Source organism: Misgurnus anguillicaudatus, chromosome 21, assembly GCF_027580225.2.
Source record: "Misgurnus anguillicaudatus chromosome 21, ASM2758022v2, whole genome shotgun sequence".
Taxonomy (NCBI): Eukaryota; Metazoa; Chordata; class Actinopteri; order Cypriniformes; family Cobitidae; genus Misgurnus; species Misgurnus anguillicaudatus.
The window spans coordinates 40,195,465-40,212,007 of record NC_073357.2 but is presented as its reverse complement, the minus strand read 5'-3'; the positions used below and the strand labels follow the sequence as shown (position 1 = coordinate 40,212,007).

General features: G+C 38.0%; 1 protein-coding gene across 1 annotated transcript in view; it reads left to right on the top strand.

Annotated features, from left to right (window-relative positions):
- prkdc (protein kinase, DNA-activated, catalytic subunit) overlaps nt 1–16,543 on the top strand; it is a 39,980-nt gene that overhangs the window by 13,736 nt on the left and 9,701 nt on the right. The window contains exons 35-68 of the mRNA XM_073859180.1: nt 95–253; nt 366–569; nt 744–932; nt 1,012–1,116; nt 1,278–1,445; nt 1,625–1,752; nt 1,929–2,136; nt 2,660–2,838; nt 3,628–3,796; nt 4,066–4,131; nt 5,746–5,809; nt 5,902–6,050; nt 6,185–6,322; nt 6,414–6,533; nt 6,627–6,770; nt 6,897–7,048; nt 7,293–7,424; nt 7,532–7,646; nt 8,725–8,849; nt 8,934–9,083; nt 9,434–9,607; nt 10,806–10,904; nt 10,987–11,197; nt 11,362–11,554; nt 12,176–12,382; nt 12,481–12,596; nt 12,669–12,800; nt 13,555–13,734; nt 13,905–14,116; nt 14,274–14,412; nt 14,664–14,852; nt 14,940–15,164; nt 15,275–15,383; nt 15,593–15,695. Of these exons, the coding sequence (XP_073715281.1) occupies nt 95–253; nt 366–569; nt 744–932; nt 1,012–1,116; nt 1,278–1,445; nt 1,625–1,752; nt 1,929–2,136; nt 2,660–2,838; nt 3,628–3,796; nt 4,066–4,131; nt 5,746–5,809; nt 5,902–6,050; nt 6,185–6,322; nt 6,414–6,533; nt 6,627–6,770; nt 6,897–7,048; nt 7,293–7,424; nt 7,532–7,646; nt 8,725–8,849; nt 8,934–9,083; nt 9,434–9,607; nt 10,806–10,904; nt 10,987–11,197; nt 11,362–11,554; nt 12,176–12,382; nt 12,481–12,596; nt 12,669–12,800; nt 13,555–13,734; nt 13,905–14,116; nt 14,274–14,412; nt 14,664–14,852; nt 14,940–15,164; nt 15,275–15,383; nt 15,593–15,695 (5,153 nt within the window). The remainder of the gene's footprint in view (nt 1–94; nt 254–365; nt 570–743; nt 933–1,011; nt 1,117–1,277; nt 1,446–1,624; nt 1,753–1,928; nt 2,137–2,659; nt 2,839–3,627; nt 3,797–4,065; nt 4,132–5,745; nt 5,810–5,901; nt 6,051–6,184; nt 6,323–6,413; nt 6,534–6,626; nt 6,771–6,896; nt 7,049–7,292; nt 7,425–7,531; nt 7,647–8,724; nt 8,850–8,933; nt 9,084–9,433; nt 9,608–10,805; nt 10,905–10,986; nt 11,198–11,361; nt 11,555–12,175; nt 12,383–12,480; nt 12,597–12,668; nt 12,801–13,554; nt 13,735–13,904; nt 14,117–14,273; nt 14,413–14,663; nt 14,853–14,939; nt 15,165–15,274; nt 15,384–15,592; nt 15,696–16,543) is intronic.

Genomic DNA, 16,543 nt, shown 5'->3' with positions numbered 1-16,543 from the left:
CATTAACAATTGTTTTTATCCAAAGTGAATTACAGTGCATTCAAGCTATACATTTTACGCATGCAGTAATAAAATAAGATTGTGTCCCATGCAGGATCCTGGTTACGGTCACTCTCTTGGATCCAAACTTCTCACTAGTGTGTATAAAAGCATTGCACCTGGAAGTGACAGAAAGTCTCTACCGTCCATGGATGTTGGCAGCAGGAAGTTGGCTGACAGACTTCTGCAGCTGGCCTTCACTTTGGGTGATCAGGCAAGTAGTCTGTAGTAAACTAATGTAAGGTATGACAAAATCATACAATGTGTCTGTGTGCACCACCTTATACAAGTTGTCTTTTTTCTCTTGTGGGTCCTGAATAACCCAGAGTGAAGACATGGTTGGTCTTCTGCTGAACACCATCACGCTCTCCGTTCCTCTCTCCGGCAGTCTGAATCCTCACTTCCTCAGCTTCTCTCATGGGGAATTTTTCTACAGTCTCTTCCAGACATCTATCAATGCAGAGTTGCTCTGTAGTCTAGATCGCACCGTACCGATTCTGTTAACAGCAGCCAATCAGAATTCAAGCATGGTGAGGCATCAAAAAAACCTGCATTTCACATGCAATGTGATAGAAAATACACATTAGTTTAAAAATATCCTCCAGCTGGTTATGTCTGAATTTGTTTGAATTGTTGAATTAAAATATTAGGCTAGTAAAAATGTTCCAGTGCTAAAAAAAATGTCTTATGTGGCTGTCTTTTAGGTTAGTGTTTTACTCAACGGCATGTTGGATCATAGTTTTCGTGAGCGCTCTGTCAGAAAATCTCAAGGATCAAGATTGGCTGAACAGGTGCTGAAAGGGTGGGACTTACTCAGGCCTTGGTGGGAAGGTCCTTCAGCATCACCAAAAAGCAAAACCTCTGTCCTGTCTTTGCTTGCCAAAGTTCTTCAGGTACCACATGCTCAGTGCAGACTTTCTTTTATCTTCTTACCATTGTATAAGCTACCAATATGGTGTAATTGTTTTTCAGATTGACTCGTCAGTTTGCTCCAATACTGATCATCCAGCATTTAATACAGTATTCACCACCTTCACCGCTCTTATCACAGATGTAGCTCTTCCTTTAAATCTAAAGGTAATCTTTTTTATAATATGTTACAAAAAAAAAATGCAGATGGTCAACCTGAGAATTTATACTGACAATAGGGCTATAATGAAGTAGAAATGACAGCAAAATCTAGTACATGCTAAAAGGCTCATGCATTTTGTTTTGTATATATATCTCTTTCTTATTAGAGCCAGGCTCTGGTTATGCTGCCCTTCTTTACTTCATTACCCAGCATGCCACTGGAGGAGCTCAGGAGGGCTCTGGAGGCGCTGGTGGCTGCACATTTCCCTATGCAGTCAGATGAATTCCCTCGCGGCTCACTTCAGTGCAACAACTACATGGACTGCATCCGCAAAGTGAGATGCTTTTGAGGACTGTGCCAGTGACTTGGATTTTTACAGCATTGTGTTACTGAACTGTGACCTTTTGCTGAAATATTAACACTTCGACCAACTGAAATAGATGTATTTTTTTCATTATTTTAAAAAATCTGGATGCTTATTTGATTACTTACTAATCATTTTGTTGTCACCAGTTTTTGGAGGCCCTGCAGCTTTCTCAGAGTCCTGTGTTACTAAAGCTGATGGCTAGAGTTTTGTGCAGGGACAAAAAACATATCATGGAGGATCTCTTTCAGGCTTGCTTTCAAAAAATTGCTCACCAGTAAGTTCAAAAGCCTGTTTATTTGTCTGTTTGCAGTTACTTAGATAAATGATTTGTTGCTTCATACATGACATTATTGAAATTTAACGTTGTACCTAATTTAAATAATTTTGTATATAAAATAAAAAATGCCACCAAGAACACTTTAAATAAATCTCTTTTATTTGTGTTTTCAGGTCTGTGTTGGAAAGAAAAGTTCTTCTCCTCAACTCTGTCTACCAATCATTTCAAGCTAAAGATGTTCCATCAAATTCAATGCTTATGGGTCTAATAGACAGAGTCCTGCTGCCAATGGCCAGTCATTGCAGCCCTCCAGCACTGTCTCAGTTCTTTATCACTAATATTGCCGAAATTATGACTACTCTTCAAACACGCTTCACCAAGGTGAGTAAAGTGGTTCAAATGTTTATATCTGCAATGATCCACTCAGATTTTCAGCGGTAACCAAATTAACAAACAGCTTTCGTGGAACAAACATAACTTCCACAAAGAATCAATAGTGTAGTTTATTTTTTGATAACAAGCAAAATTAACAAGAAGTAGATTACCTAGTAGTTCAATTCATAGCTAAAGTGTATCAGAAACAACACAGAGCTAACGTTACTGTGTAAAATGTGTACTATATAATAATGTATACCATGTAAATTACAGAGCGGCTGCCAAACCTCCCTTCACATAGTGGTGATCCATGATCTCTGTCTCGCTTTCTTTAGGAAACCAAAACATTAGGTATTTGTTCCAGAGATTTTAGTTAACGAGACAACCCTCGTGTGTCCGATGAAACCGTCTATATCTGTTCAGAAAAGTTTAAAGCATCATGATGATGAACTTGTATAGTTTCTAAAAGCGAAACATATTGTCATTCTTTTATTCATACGTAATACTTGTGTGTTCTCCTGTATTTTAGTCTGTTGAGTCAGCGTTTGAAAGTCAAATTATGATGAAGATGGGCTGTTATAAGCTGATGGAGATGTTATACTCTCGGCTGCCGAAGGAGGAAGTCTACTCTAAAAACTCAGTTATTAACCAGACCTTCTGTGGTACAGCTAACGCTGAAGGCAATGAGCTTTCCAAGAGCCTCCTCAAGTATGTAAAGTTTTTGTACATTTTTTTGTAAATTTTGTAAAGTTTTGATAATTCACAAAATTTTATGCTGTTTCAAAGCCATAAAAGATTCAGGGTTCCCACGGGTCCTTGACATCCTTGAAAGTTTGTGAATCTGGGGGGAAATATTCAAGGCCCTGGAAAGTTTTAAAAAGAAACATAAATAGATATAGGTCATTGAAAGTGCTTAAATCTATGTTGTGCAAGAAACATCTATTTCTTTGGAAAAAAATCCTTATTATTCCCTGTGTAGTGTAGGATGACGACATAAATACTTTTTAGAGAACGTGTTAAACTGTTAGTTTTAAATGCTTATATCTCCTGTATGCAAATTTTTATTCATACCAAAATGCGTGTTTGACACATGAAAACTGTAACAATGTATCTTACAAGGTAGCACAATGTAACCTTGCTGTCACTTGAAATGTGTCCCCACATTAAGTGCTTGGATTTGATTGTATTGGACCTGGAAAGTCCTTAAAAGGTCCTTGAATTTGAAGTTAACCAAGGTGTGGGAACCCTAAAAATGTATCGCAACCTACTGTATGCAGTTTTATTGAACTGTCAGCTATGGGATGTTATTCCAAACTGGCTGCCTTCAAAAAGGTTCAAAGTGATGGTTGAATTGAATTTTGCTTAGAAGAAACACTGAGAGACGGAGCTGTGTTAATGACTTTGAAATGTAAACTTTCCATGCATATGGTAAATTGAATTTAAACTTGATATCTGAGACAAACAAACCTTGTAATGCAAAAGCATGATATGTGGCAGGTCATGTTTTGAGGCTTTCACTGAGAACATGAGCGGAGAGACCGTTCTCCTGGAGCTGAGGAGACAATATCACTGTGCTGCTTATAACTGTACCATTGCCCTCATCAGCTGCAGCTTCAATGAGACTAAGTTTTATCAGGGTTTCCTATTCACTGAGAAACCTGAGAAGGTAAATATTCACTCCATTTTCTGAAACTGCACAGAAACACTCAATATGTATTGCTGAATATTTAAAACAAGCAGTGTTCGTGATGCAAGATATTTTTATTTATTACAAATGTATAAGTTAAGTGGATTAACTTTTTTTGTCACCATGTAGCTTAAAGCTGTCAATCATTCTTACTGAGAAGTTAATGTCAAAGCATCCTGCTCTATCTTGAAAGAAGTGTAACTTTTTTGTAAAGTTTGTAAGTGAATTTTGGTTTGTTTCTCATCCAGAATCAACTCATATTTGACAACCTCATTGATGCACAAAGGGTGTACAATTTTCCTATAGAGATTGATGTAAGTAAAGCTTTTAAACTTATTACATTTACTGTGTTTTGTGTAGCATAATGTTTTTAAAACCAGTTCCAGTCCTCTTAATTTGTTTGGATAAGCCATGTTTCATAAGTAGTGATGATAACAGCACGGGATCTTTTCCCTTCATGTCTGAAACTTTTCGATATCGTTTTTTTATAGAACTAAAATATAAAAGTAAACAACATTTATCATGTATGGAATAATTGACGATGGGCCGTTGAATTATTAGAAAAATAATTCAACGGCCCGAAGTCAATTATTCTGCTTATAGACGGTTTCAGCAGTAACAACATAAATAAGCGGCTTTCGTGGTCATTATGTAACTTCTGGTAAACTCTGCGAAGAATAAATAGTCCTTTTAAAGTAGTTTATTTATATAACAAGAAAAATAAATAACACGTAGATTACATAGGAACCCAAAACATTTGTTATTTTTGACAAGGTATTTTCACCGCATGTGAGCCCGACCTAACAGTCTATACTACTAGGTATGTTGCTAACTCCGCTGTTGCGGCTGACTTTTTGTTCCGCTCAACGAAACTCAAGATTTCCTCAGGCGGCGCGCGGTGTTGTTGAAAATAATGCTTCTGTTGGTTTCTTGATGGCGAAATTTCTGAGTTTTTATTGTTAACATCACCGGAAGAACCATAGGTAGGTACCTTCTCGTTTTCAGTCTTCGCCTTTCATGTTTAACTACTGGCCGTGCGAGCTCGCCTAAGTCTGTTGTTTGTAAAATCATCGGGTTTTTTTTGCTAAAATTGAGTAAAGACATTCTTGAAATTGTAATAGACATTTAGTTTAATTGCTTAACTACAAGTGAATGAAATTTTAATACATTTGAATGACGACCACGGGAGTTTTACCTCCATCAAAATCTGCTTGAATGGACAAAGAATGTGAAGCAGCCGTATAGCCATGTAGTAGATGTCTGTATATATTAGAATGTGTGTGAAATGTAATGTGAATGTAAAACAATAAAATAGTTATGAATACATTTATTTAAATCTACAATTTGTAAAGGAATTTAGATTCAAAACCCTTTGGTTAAAAACAAATGAGATCTTGGAGCCAATCTTGGGGTTATTAGTGATATTCTGAATAAGTAGTGTTATTTGTTGTAATTAGTGGTTTGTTTTTTTATATATCTGACTTTTCAGAAGTAGTATTTAGAGGATCTGGCAAACAGCTTATCCTGAAAGATTCAGGTCAATATCTCAAAAATTAAAAAAGTTATAGCAAAAAACAAGGACACAGAGAGAGAAAGAAAGAAAGAGAGTGAGAGAGAGGGCGGGCGAGAGAGAGAGAGATTGTGTGAATGAGGCTACCTCTGTGCATCTCTAAACAGCGCTTTTATTTCCTCAGAAAACCATCTGTCATGTTGTTTTCTTAGTCCGTTATTACAGTTAACTATGCGAAGTGATATGGAACTGTAATGCGGTCAAGAGAGCTGCCTGGAACTACGTGCACCGTGCGTTTCCCAGAAAATAATTGCACACGTCGGAACATTCATCAGCCAATCAGATTCAAGCATTCAGCGGACCCGTAGTATAAATCATTATAATTATCTGTTTAATTATTCATTATTTGCATTTACAGGTCCCCATTGAGAGGAAGAAGAAATATGTTATGATCAGAAAAGCAGTGACTGGAGAAGATGGAGGTGAGATGCCTATAATATGATAAATAATTATGAAAATATTCCATTGTAACATTTTTGTACAAACTTCTCAGCCTTATCTCTTTGTCCTTTAGATGCTCCTGTATATCTCTCCTCACAGTCGTACATGGCCGACAGCAGTCTCAGTGAAGAGATGAGTCAGTTTGACTTCTCCACTGGAGTTCAGAGCTTCTCCTACAACTCCCAGAACCCTTCAGGAGAAAGCAGCTCTGTCAGGACTCGAGTATGTCTTTTATTTTTGCAAAGTAAAAGGCATTGCTGTTTTTAAGTGTTGCAGCTGTATATCATATCATAAACCTTTTTAAATCTTTACATTTGAGTCTTAAGTTCTCTGTTATTAAGCATCTGTGTTTTTAGGAACGTAAGGAGGTCTTGTCTCAGGACGAGACTGTTGAGTTGGAGATGGATGAGTTAAACCAGCATGAATGTATGGCTAATATGACCGCACTGCTGCGTCACATGCAGAGGAACAACATCACCCCCATAGTAGAGGAGGTCGGTGTCCACACAGTGCCTTGTGACCATTTATTTTCAAGGTTTTGTGTGTGTTAACACTGCTGATGGTCTATGCTGTGGTTTTTTGTAGGGTGTAACACCTAGCGATCTTCCTCCCTGGATGAAGTTCCTGCAAGGGAAGCTGAACAATCCTTCCACCCCACTGAATATTAGACTCTTCATTGCCAAGCTGATCATCAATACTGAAGAGGTATTGCTTTCTTCTCTGTTTATCTTTTCTGTTGATATGCAATATACAGTATTTACTGTATTGTTTTTATTTATGTACGTCTTTCGTATGCAGATTTTTCGTCCATATGCTAAGCATTGGTTGGGCGCACTGATACAGTTGGTAGTTTCCAGTAGCAATGGAGGAGAAGGCATTCACTTTATGGTGGTGGACATTGTGGTGACTGTTCTCTCCTGGAGCAGTGTTGCCACACCAAAGGTACCAAATATGTTTTTGTCATTGCATTTACTATCATGTGTGTAGATGTCTGTTATATAAAATGAATGGAAATATCTTTGAGAGTTGCATTTGCTATACATCTTCCCTCTATCGCTCGCTGTTTAGGGTAACACTAGAGATGAGATTTTGGCCAATAGGCTGCTTGGGTTTTTGATGAAGAACTGTTTTCATTCCAAACGGCCCGTGTTTCGCCACAATTTGGAGATTATCCGCACAGTTGTAGAATGCTGGAAAGACTGCCTCACAGTACCCTATGAGTAAGAAAAACATTGTTTTTAAATATGCTTAACATAAATTGGACTGATAAGACGGAATTATGTTATGATAACTTACTATTATTAGCAGGATCATTTGTAATATGATTCATTTTTACTCATATCACCATAAAACATTTCCCATGTAATGCTAGACTAAAGAGTAAAGAATATTCAGAGTGATTTATAATTCTGGATTTGGATGTATTATGAAATCGGACTAAAACTATTGCTTTTCTTTTTACAGTTTGATATACGAGCGCTTTGCTGGAACCGACCCCAACAGCAAAGATAACTCTGTTGGACTTCAGCTCTTAGGCATTGTGATGGCCAATAACCTTCCACCTTATGACGCTGCCAGTGGCATTGATCACGACAGGTCACATTAGGGCACAATGTGCTCCAGTTATTTATTCTGAAAAAACATTGATATTTTGCCCAACGACACTAATGCTAATATAGTTTTTTTTGTCACAAATGTTACAGATACTTTCATTCTCTAGCCAACAACCTATCATTCATCAGATATAAAGAGGTGTATTCAGCGGCTGCTGAGATCATCGGGTTAATCCTGAACTACTTAACTGAAAGAGAAAATCTATGTTTCATAATGGTGTTTGCCAAATTCTTTTCTTTTTGTAGTAATTGTATAAGTTTAAGGGGAGATTTCCCAGACACGACTTATCCCAGTCTCAGACTATAATGCATGTTTAAACTGCTTTAATTTAAAAACGTCTTGCCCTGACGTATCTTAATAAATATATATACAGTACTGTGCAAAAGTCTTAGGCCACCATCACCAGCTTTGTTGTTTTAGCAAAGTTTTAATGTCTATCCGTATATTTATTTTTCACATTTTTTAAGATACAAACAGAAAATACAGGAAATATGTACACATAATTAAAAACCAAACAATTTAAAATTTTAGACAAAACGTCGTCTTCAGGCATCAGTCAGTATTTAGTGTGACCTCTCTTGGCACTAAACTCATCTTGAGCTTTTTTGAGGAGTCTTCTGATTAGAATTAGAAATTAGGATTTAATTTCATTTAGGTTTAAGAGATCTTGCAGCTGCCTGCTATTGCTCAATTGAAAGGGGAGTTTACGCTAAATACTTGACACTTCAGCACTTTTATACTGTTTTTAATACTACATACACATTTTCTGTATTTTCTGGTTGTATTCTAATAAAGACACTAAGAAATAATTACATATGATCACACTACAATTCCAAAAACAACAAATCTAATGGTAGCATGGTGGCTTAAGACTTTTGCACAGTACTGTAAGTGCCATTGTTTTGTCTTCAAGATGCACACTTGTAGTGTTTTTATGTGAGATTTGTTTGTTAAAATGACTTAAATGTCCTACCCCCAGTTTCACAGACAGGCTTAAGGCTAGTCCTAGACTTAGAAGCATATTTGAGCTGTCTCAACTAAAAAATAACTTGCACTGACAGATCTTAAAATGTGCCATTGCCGTTGTCTCACGATACACTCTAGTAAAAAAAAATGTCTAAGGCATGTTTATAAAAGATGCTTAAACATCTTAACTAAGGCCTAGTCCTGGCTTAACCGAAACTCTGTCTGGGAAATTGCCCTTAAAAGTTCAATGTTGTGAAGGATGTCTTGGGTAAGGCAACTTACAGAACAATATGTTTTGTATTTCTTCATACAGCTAAGTGAAGGGCCCTTACTGAATATCACTATTACTAAGCTCACAGAATTGAGGAAGAAGGAGCTGGATGACAAATTCATCATTGGCCTGTGCAAAGTGTCCAAACACTTCCCACCGCTGGTGGATCAGTAAGATAAAATTCTTTCCATTAAGTTTTTACACAATCAAAAGCATATGTGAGTCAGTAATGTCTTTATATTTCCTTTATATAGCTTTGTGAATCCTGTATTTTTTCTGCTGCCAAAGCTGCATGGTGTGTTGAAGACGCATTGCCTAGAATGTGTTCTCAGTCGTGCTGATGTCATTCCTGAAATCTACCTTCACCTCAAGACCAAAGGCCTGTCACAGATCATGAGTCACAGGTCACACATTTGTAACAGTACACCACTACAGCTCACTCTCCTGATACTAGATTAACTTCTTTTATCTAACATTATTTGTTTTCCATGTGCAGACTGTGTTTGAGTTTTTACCATGTTGCCTGATGTCAAGCTAGACACTTTTTTAATAATGATCAACTTTCCACGAATTGAAAGTTAAAAGTAAAGATTAAATAGCTGTCTTAAAATATACACTTGCTTCAAAACTTTCAACCTGCAGGCACTAAATGGTAAACCCTGACATTTTTGCTTGGATGATTATGTTAACGTGTGTCGTGTTTTCACATATAATCTGGTGGTAAATATTTTAATGTTCACATGTTGTCCTTCAGAGATGAATCCAGGCAGCGTGTTTGTCTAGACATCATACATAAGATCCTGGCTTGTCTGAAGCCAGAAGAGCTAAAGGAGCTTCTGGGAGCAGTCATCGCGTTTGTGTCTCATCCTTCACCTGTCTGCAGAGAGCGGATGTATGACATCTTGATGTGGATTCAAGATAACTACAGGTGACCGACTCCAAGATATCAACAGTCCTTAGCAGTTTTACTCTATTACTCTGTTTAAATCACATTAATCTTCTCTCTCCATGTCTTTTTTTCTCCTAAACTCACAAGCTCTTTTCTTATGCTCTGTAAAATTAAAAAAGTTGGCATCTATCCAAAGTAGTAGTAGTAGTATAGTCTAAAAATAAGTTAAAGGAATATTCAATTTTCTTAAAAGAAAAATCCAGATAATTTACTCACCACCATGTCATCCAAAATGTTGATGTCTTTCTTTGTTCAGTTGAGAAGAAATTATGTTTTTTGAAGAAAACATTGCAGGATTTTTCTCATTTTAATGGACTTTAATAGACACCAACAATTAACACTTAACTCAACACGTAACAGTTTTTTTCAACGGTGTTTCAAAGGACTATAAACAATCCCAAACGAGGCATACGGGTCTTATCTAGCGAAACGATTGTCATTTTTGACAAGAAAAATAAAAAATATGCTCTTTTAAACCACAACTTTTCGTCTAGGTCCGGTCCAGCGCGACCTAACGTAAATGCGTAGTGACATAGGGAGGTCACGTGTTACATATATAAAACGCACATTGGCGAACCATTGTAAACAATAACTGACACAAAGACATTAATTAGTATCAGTTGACATACAACAACGTAGGAACGGTCCTCTTTCAACACACTTGTAAACACAGGGGCGGATATTCGCATTCGTCTTCTGTGACCTCTTGACGTCATGACGCACTGCGTGGGGTCACCTGGCCCATCACGACCAGATCTAGACGAGAAGTTGTGCTTCAAAAGTGCACATTTGTTATTTTTCTTGTCAAAAATGACAATCGTTTTGCTAGATAAGACCCTTATGCCTCGTTTGGGATTGTTTATAGTCCTTTGAAACTCCATTGAAAAAAACTGTTACGTGTTGAGTTAAGTGTTAATTGTTGGGGTCTATTAAAGTCCATCAAAATGAGAAAAATCCCGCAACGTCCTCCTCAAAAAACAATCGACTGAACAAAGAAAGACATCAACATTTTGGATGACATGGTGGTGAGTAAATTATCTGGATTTTTCTTTTAAGAAAATGGAATATTCCTTTAAGTTTTAATACTATTATTATGACTTTGCAAAAAAGTAATTGCAAGTGTGTAATATAGTATAGAATCAGTAACATTTATTCATATTTAATGGTATATTGGCAGTGATTCAGAGAGCAAAGAAGACAGTACATCTGTGGAAGTGCTGAAGACCGCTCGGGAGACTCTTCTCCAGGGGCTGATAGATGAGAACAATGGCTTACAGTAAATATACAGAACTGCTGTAACTTAAGACAATATAATCAATAGATTCATCACATCCTTGAATAACCATCCATCTCTTTAGGCTTTATGTGCGTAATTTCTGGAGTCATGAGAGGCGTCTACCTCCGGCCACACTGGATCGCATGCTTGTTGTGCTGAGATCGCTGTATTCATCACATATTGAGGAACGGTTCCTCAGCCTGGTAACAGACCTGCTCTTGGAGATGACCAGTCACAGTCCTGACTACACACGCAACATGTTTGAATTCCCACTTTCAGAGTGCAAATTCCAGGTGAGAACCATCACTGCAATGCACAAAATAAATGCTTAAATAAATGTTAAACATACTGACTGTTTTCTTCTGAGCTTGAATGTCTTTAACATGCCAAATATTTGATTTATTTACACACTGGTTGATTTTAAACATTAGTTACAGTATTATTCTCATTGATTTAGGACTACACAATACATTCTAACTGGCGTCTGCGAAGTACAGTCCTAACGCCCATGTTTATGGAGACCCAGGCGACCCAGGGCCCTGGCACTCAGGGTTCAGAAGCTGGAGTGAACCAGGCAGCTACAATCAGGGGGCAGATCAGGGCCACACAAACATCCCTGGAGTTCTCTCAAACTCTGGCTCCTGGTTTAGGTACTTGACATTTGTGACAAACACGCCCCTACTCCAATAGAATTCGGTCATTCTTTTGATAGACCCGCCCCACACATACGCAACCCAGGCAATGATGTCGGTTAGTAAACACGCCCCTTACTGCTGATTGGCTACAAGTGTGCTTTGTTACTCGACCTGACTCCCTTTTCCAAACCTTTGTAGAAATTGCCAACAATACATAGTATGGGTTGAAATAATTGATTTTTCATTCATGGCAATAATCATTAGGATATTATGTGATTATGTTTCATGAAGTTATTTTGTAAACTTCCTATCATAAATATATCAAAACATATCTTTTTTGTAAGTTGATGCAGTTGCTAAGGGCCAAATATTGTCCTATCCAAACAAACCATACATCAATGGAAAGCGTATTCATTTCACTTTATAATTTTTTATTTATGTGACCAGTTTTGTGGTCCAGGATCACATTTCTTGTCTTTAATAGTCTTTAGTTACTTTAGCGTCACTCAGTGAATAGCAGGCGCAGATCTGGGAAAGATAAAATGAAGGGGATAAAAGTTGATGGGAACGTGTCACTGTTGGTCTTTTTGAATACTTACCTTTTTTGTAATAACAAATGCCTGTTTGACTTTTCAGGACGGCGTTCAGCCTATAACTGGTTAACAGGAAGTAGCGTGGACACGCTGGCTGATTATTCCCTCTCGTCTGATTCTCTCTCATCACTCTTGGTGTTTGAGAAAAAGAGATCGGAGCGTCCTCAACCTGCATTGAGAGCCGTGGGCGCGGGATTCGGTTCCAAACGTCTGACCGCTTCCAGTGACGAGACGGACAGTCGAAGTGTAGGTCAGTCACCAACAGGAGGAGATCAGGAAATGGATCAGTTAATTTCTCGCAATTGGTATTAACACGGCCGTAAACTCTTTTGTTTGATTTTTAAACAGCTGAGCGGGAGAGACGTGCAGACATTCTAAGGCTCAGGAGGAGATTTCTAAAGGACAGAGAGAAGGAGAACATCAAATTCGCCAAGAAAGAAATTCAGTCCCAAAAATCAGAAAGGGTAGATGAGCTTTATTTGCTGAAACTTTTATTGTGTTGATGTTTTTGGACTTTAGCAATACTTTTTCTGCAGGAGAGGAGAGCAGATTTAAAGATCCGTCAGGATGCTCAGGTCACATTGTACCGCAGCTATAGAGTTGGAGATCTTCCTGATATTCAGATACAGTACAGCAGCCTCATCGCCCCACTGCAAGCTCTGGCACAGGTATGTTTCCTGATTCTGGGTTATTTAAAGGAACAGTATGTAAGAAATGTATATCAATTAATCATAAAATGGCCCTGATATGTCACTAGACAATAAGAAATCATTTTCATTTCAAATACTTACATCACTCACAACAGTGATCCGGCCAGGATATTGTCATTTAAAAAGTGGAGTTGCAGCCCTCAACTGATGTTTATGTTGTCATTTTGTGTATTGGCCACCAGTTGTGTGATTGCAGTACCAGTTTTAGCCACAAGTTTTGTGATTGCAATACCTGTTTTGGCCACAATCCTACATACTGTTCCTTTAAAGCAGGGTATCTGATTTAATCCAGAAATATTTTTAGTTATGCTGGTTAAAATTCTCCTCACATCCTGATAGCAATCACTATGTTAAGTTGTTTAAATGTATTTGTAGAAATTTATGTCATCTGTGAAATGCGTAGGACCAAAAATTGTGCCAAACAAACATAGATCTCGGTCCGAACGGATGTTGCTTTTTTGTCCCTCATCCGTAAGCGGAATTTGAATGCCTGTTTACGCAGACACCATACTTCATCGTGTTCATGTGTTTTGAAAGAGGCGTGACTTTGGATGGCGATTTGAATGGAGGGTGGGATCGTGATTTCATTACTAGTCGGCTACCAAAATTAGATACCCTACCTTTAAACAAGTGTATTCAACATAAGCACTTATAAATTGTATAATAGAGAAAGGGGACCCAAATGTAAATGTCTGAATTGTGTTTGTTGCAGAGGGATGCCACACTGGCAAAGCAACTGTTCAGCTCACTATTTGCAGGGGTGCTGGTCGAAATGGAGGCATCCAAGTCCAGTAAAGAAACAGCAAACATTATGAAGGATTTACTGCAGACGTTGAACACCTTCCTCAACACAAGCACCGTCTACTTTCCCCCTTTCATTTCTTGTGTGCAGGTGCGTGAACACAAATGCTCTGCTCCAAAATCTAGTTTGTGACCTACATAAGAAGTAGGCATCACTATGGTTTGTAAGAAAGGCATTGTTCTTTTGTCTTATTGAGATTATTAAAGCCATAAAGTGGATTATAGGATTTATGCAAATGTACTTTATATATCATTCGACAGGATATGAGTTATCATCATAAAGCCCTACTTGATGTTAAGCCGGCCAACGTAAGTGCCAGCTGTCTTGCCAGTTTGCAGCAGCCCATGGGCATCCTGTTACTGGAGGAGAGTTTGCTACACGCAGCCGGACCATCAGAGGAACCTCCCACCAAACGCGCACGAGGAAAACGGGAATTGCCACCTGACACTGAGAGATGGATCCACCTTGCCAAGTAAGACCAACGCTTATCATGTACATTGCAGCTGTTGGTTATGCAATCAGCTTTGTCATCCACTTCCTAATATTCCTGCTTTGGTGCAGATATTCTCATAATGATGTGTTTGTCATGGCATAGGCTCCTCAGCTATACTGATTCAAATTTTCTGTAGACTCTACAGGTCTTTACAAGATTATGATGTGGTCAGGGGAATCTTTAGTGGCAAGATTGGTACAAAGGAAATAACTTCTACAGCCCTGCAAGCAGAAGCAAAGAGTGATTATGCTGAAGCAGTGAAGCTCTACAATGAGGTATTGTGCATTTACTGCTCATAGGCGTACATGAAATCTATGCCCAAAATGCTTCCTCCATAAAGCTTTATTGACAAAGTTTACAAAGTTCCATTGACTTTTTTATCCCCTGGCATGTTTATTGAATAATTTGGCTAATATGATTATGCGTTTAGCATAATCAGATTTAGGAAAAAATGAAGATTAAACATAAAAACAGGGATTTTCAGCCCAAACCCTGATAAATCTGATTCTCATGTGTTTTGATTCAGGCTCTGAACCATGAGGAATGGACGGATGGTGAGCCCACAGACACTGAGAAAGATTTTTGGGAGATTGCTGCACTGGAAGCATACGATCACCTGACCGAGTGGAAATCTCTTCAGTACTGTGCCACAGTCAACATTGACAACAGCTCACCCATCGACCTAGACAAGATATGGGCAGAGCCTTTTTATGTGGTACCCGTTGCAAGCTTTCATTTCATTTTATTCACACATTTCCTTTAAACTGGATGATATTAAATATAATGTCTGTGTTTCGAATAGGAAACATACCTGCAGTACATGATGCGTAGTATGTTGAAGCAGTTGCAGCTGGGACAGAGAGATCAGGCGCTGCTCAGCTTTGTCGATGATGCTATGAAGAAGGAAGAGCGCAAGATTGTCATGGAGACCCATTACAGTCAGGAGCTGAGTCTGCTGTACATCCTGCAAGAGGACTATGACAGAGCCAAATACTATGCCAATAACTGCATGCAAGTCTTTATGCAGGTCAGTTTGAATATCACAAGAAAGTAATAGTAAGCATGTATTTTGTAATACGTTTTGCCTCTTAATGTTTTCTAAGGTTTATTTATTAAATTATGTGTGTACATATCTAGAACTACTCGAGCATTGACCCACTGCTGAACTGCAGTCGTCTGGCTGTGCTGCAGTCTGTCCAAGCTCTGACAGAAATCCAAGACTTCCTGAATTATATCACAGGAGAGGGTGAGCTAAAACCAACATCTTTACATAAGCATTATGGTGGGTACACACTGTATGATTTTAGCCCTGATTTTCAGTCGCCAACAGGTTTTGGGGAAATAGATTTTTCGCCAAGCAGATTTGTTTATCCATTAATTAAACTAGATTGTATGGTTATCCAAAATAAGTTGTTCTTGCATCAGTTTTGGGTGTGATTTTGTTTTTTTCCTCAGTCTCAGTAAATTCTCTAAAGAACTTGATCAGACGATGGACCAGTCGCTATCCAGATGCCAAACTGGACCCCATGAATGTTTGGGATGACATCATCACATCTCGGTGAGGTTCATTTACTTAAAGGGGCCATGGCATGAAAATCTGACATTTTCCATGTTTAAGTGCTATGATTGGGTCCTCAGTGCTTCTATTAACCTAGAAAATGTGAAAAAGATCAACCCAGAAACTTAGTTTTGGTAAACCATTCTCTACAAGCACATGAAAAAATAGGTCATTGAAATTTGGCTCTCCTTATGATGTCATAAGGAGCTCTTATTATAATAATACCACTCATTAATCTGCACTCTTCAACCCCAGCACTGCCATTTAGGGCAGAGAAAAGCACAATTGAGTTTTAATTGCAATAAACCACCATCATTGTGATCAGTGTTTGAATTTCATCAGCTCATTTGCATTTTAAAGGACACGCCCAAAACGGCACATTTTTGCACACACCTACAAAGTGGCAATTTTAACATGCTATAATAAATTATTTATATGGTGTTTAGAGCTAAAACTTCACATATGTGCTCTGGGGACACCAAAGATTTATTTGACATCTTAAAAAAGTCTTGTGCCATGGCCCCTTTAAATGTGTGACTCGCACTTTCAGTCCTTCCAGGAAAAAAGTTTTCTTTAAAAAATGTGGAAAAAAGAGATATTTAAGTAATTTTATGCGACGGAACTTACAAAAACTGTTTGCAGCGTTTCAAATGATGTTCACGTCACATAATCACATCACTTCATAACGTTCCCATGGCAACAGGGGACATGGCTGCGCTTGTGTGAAGTAAATGCAACATTTTTCAACTTTCTGCTAAGATATATGTGAATTTTTGCTACGAAAATGCGAGGATTATGAAATAAAGCTTAATCACAGTATTAATAACTGAGGTGACCAATTATGCTTG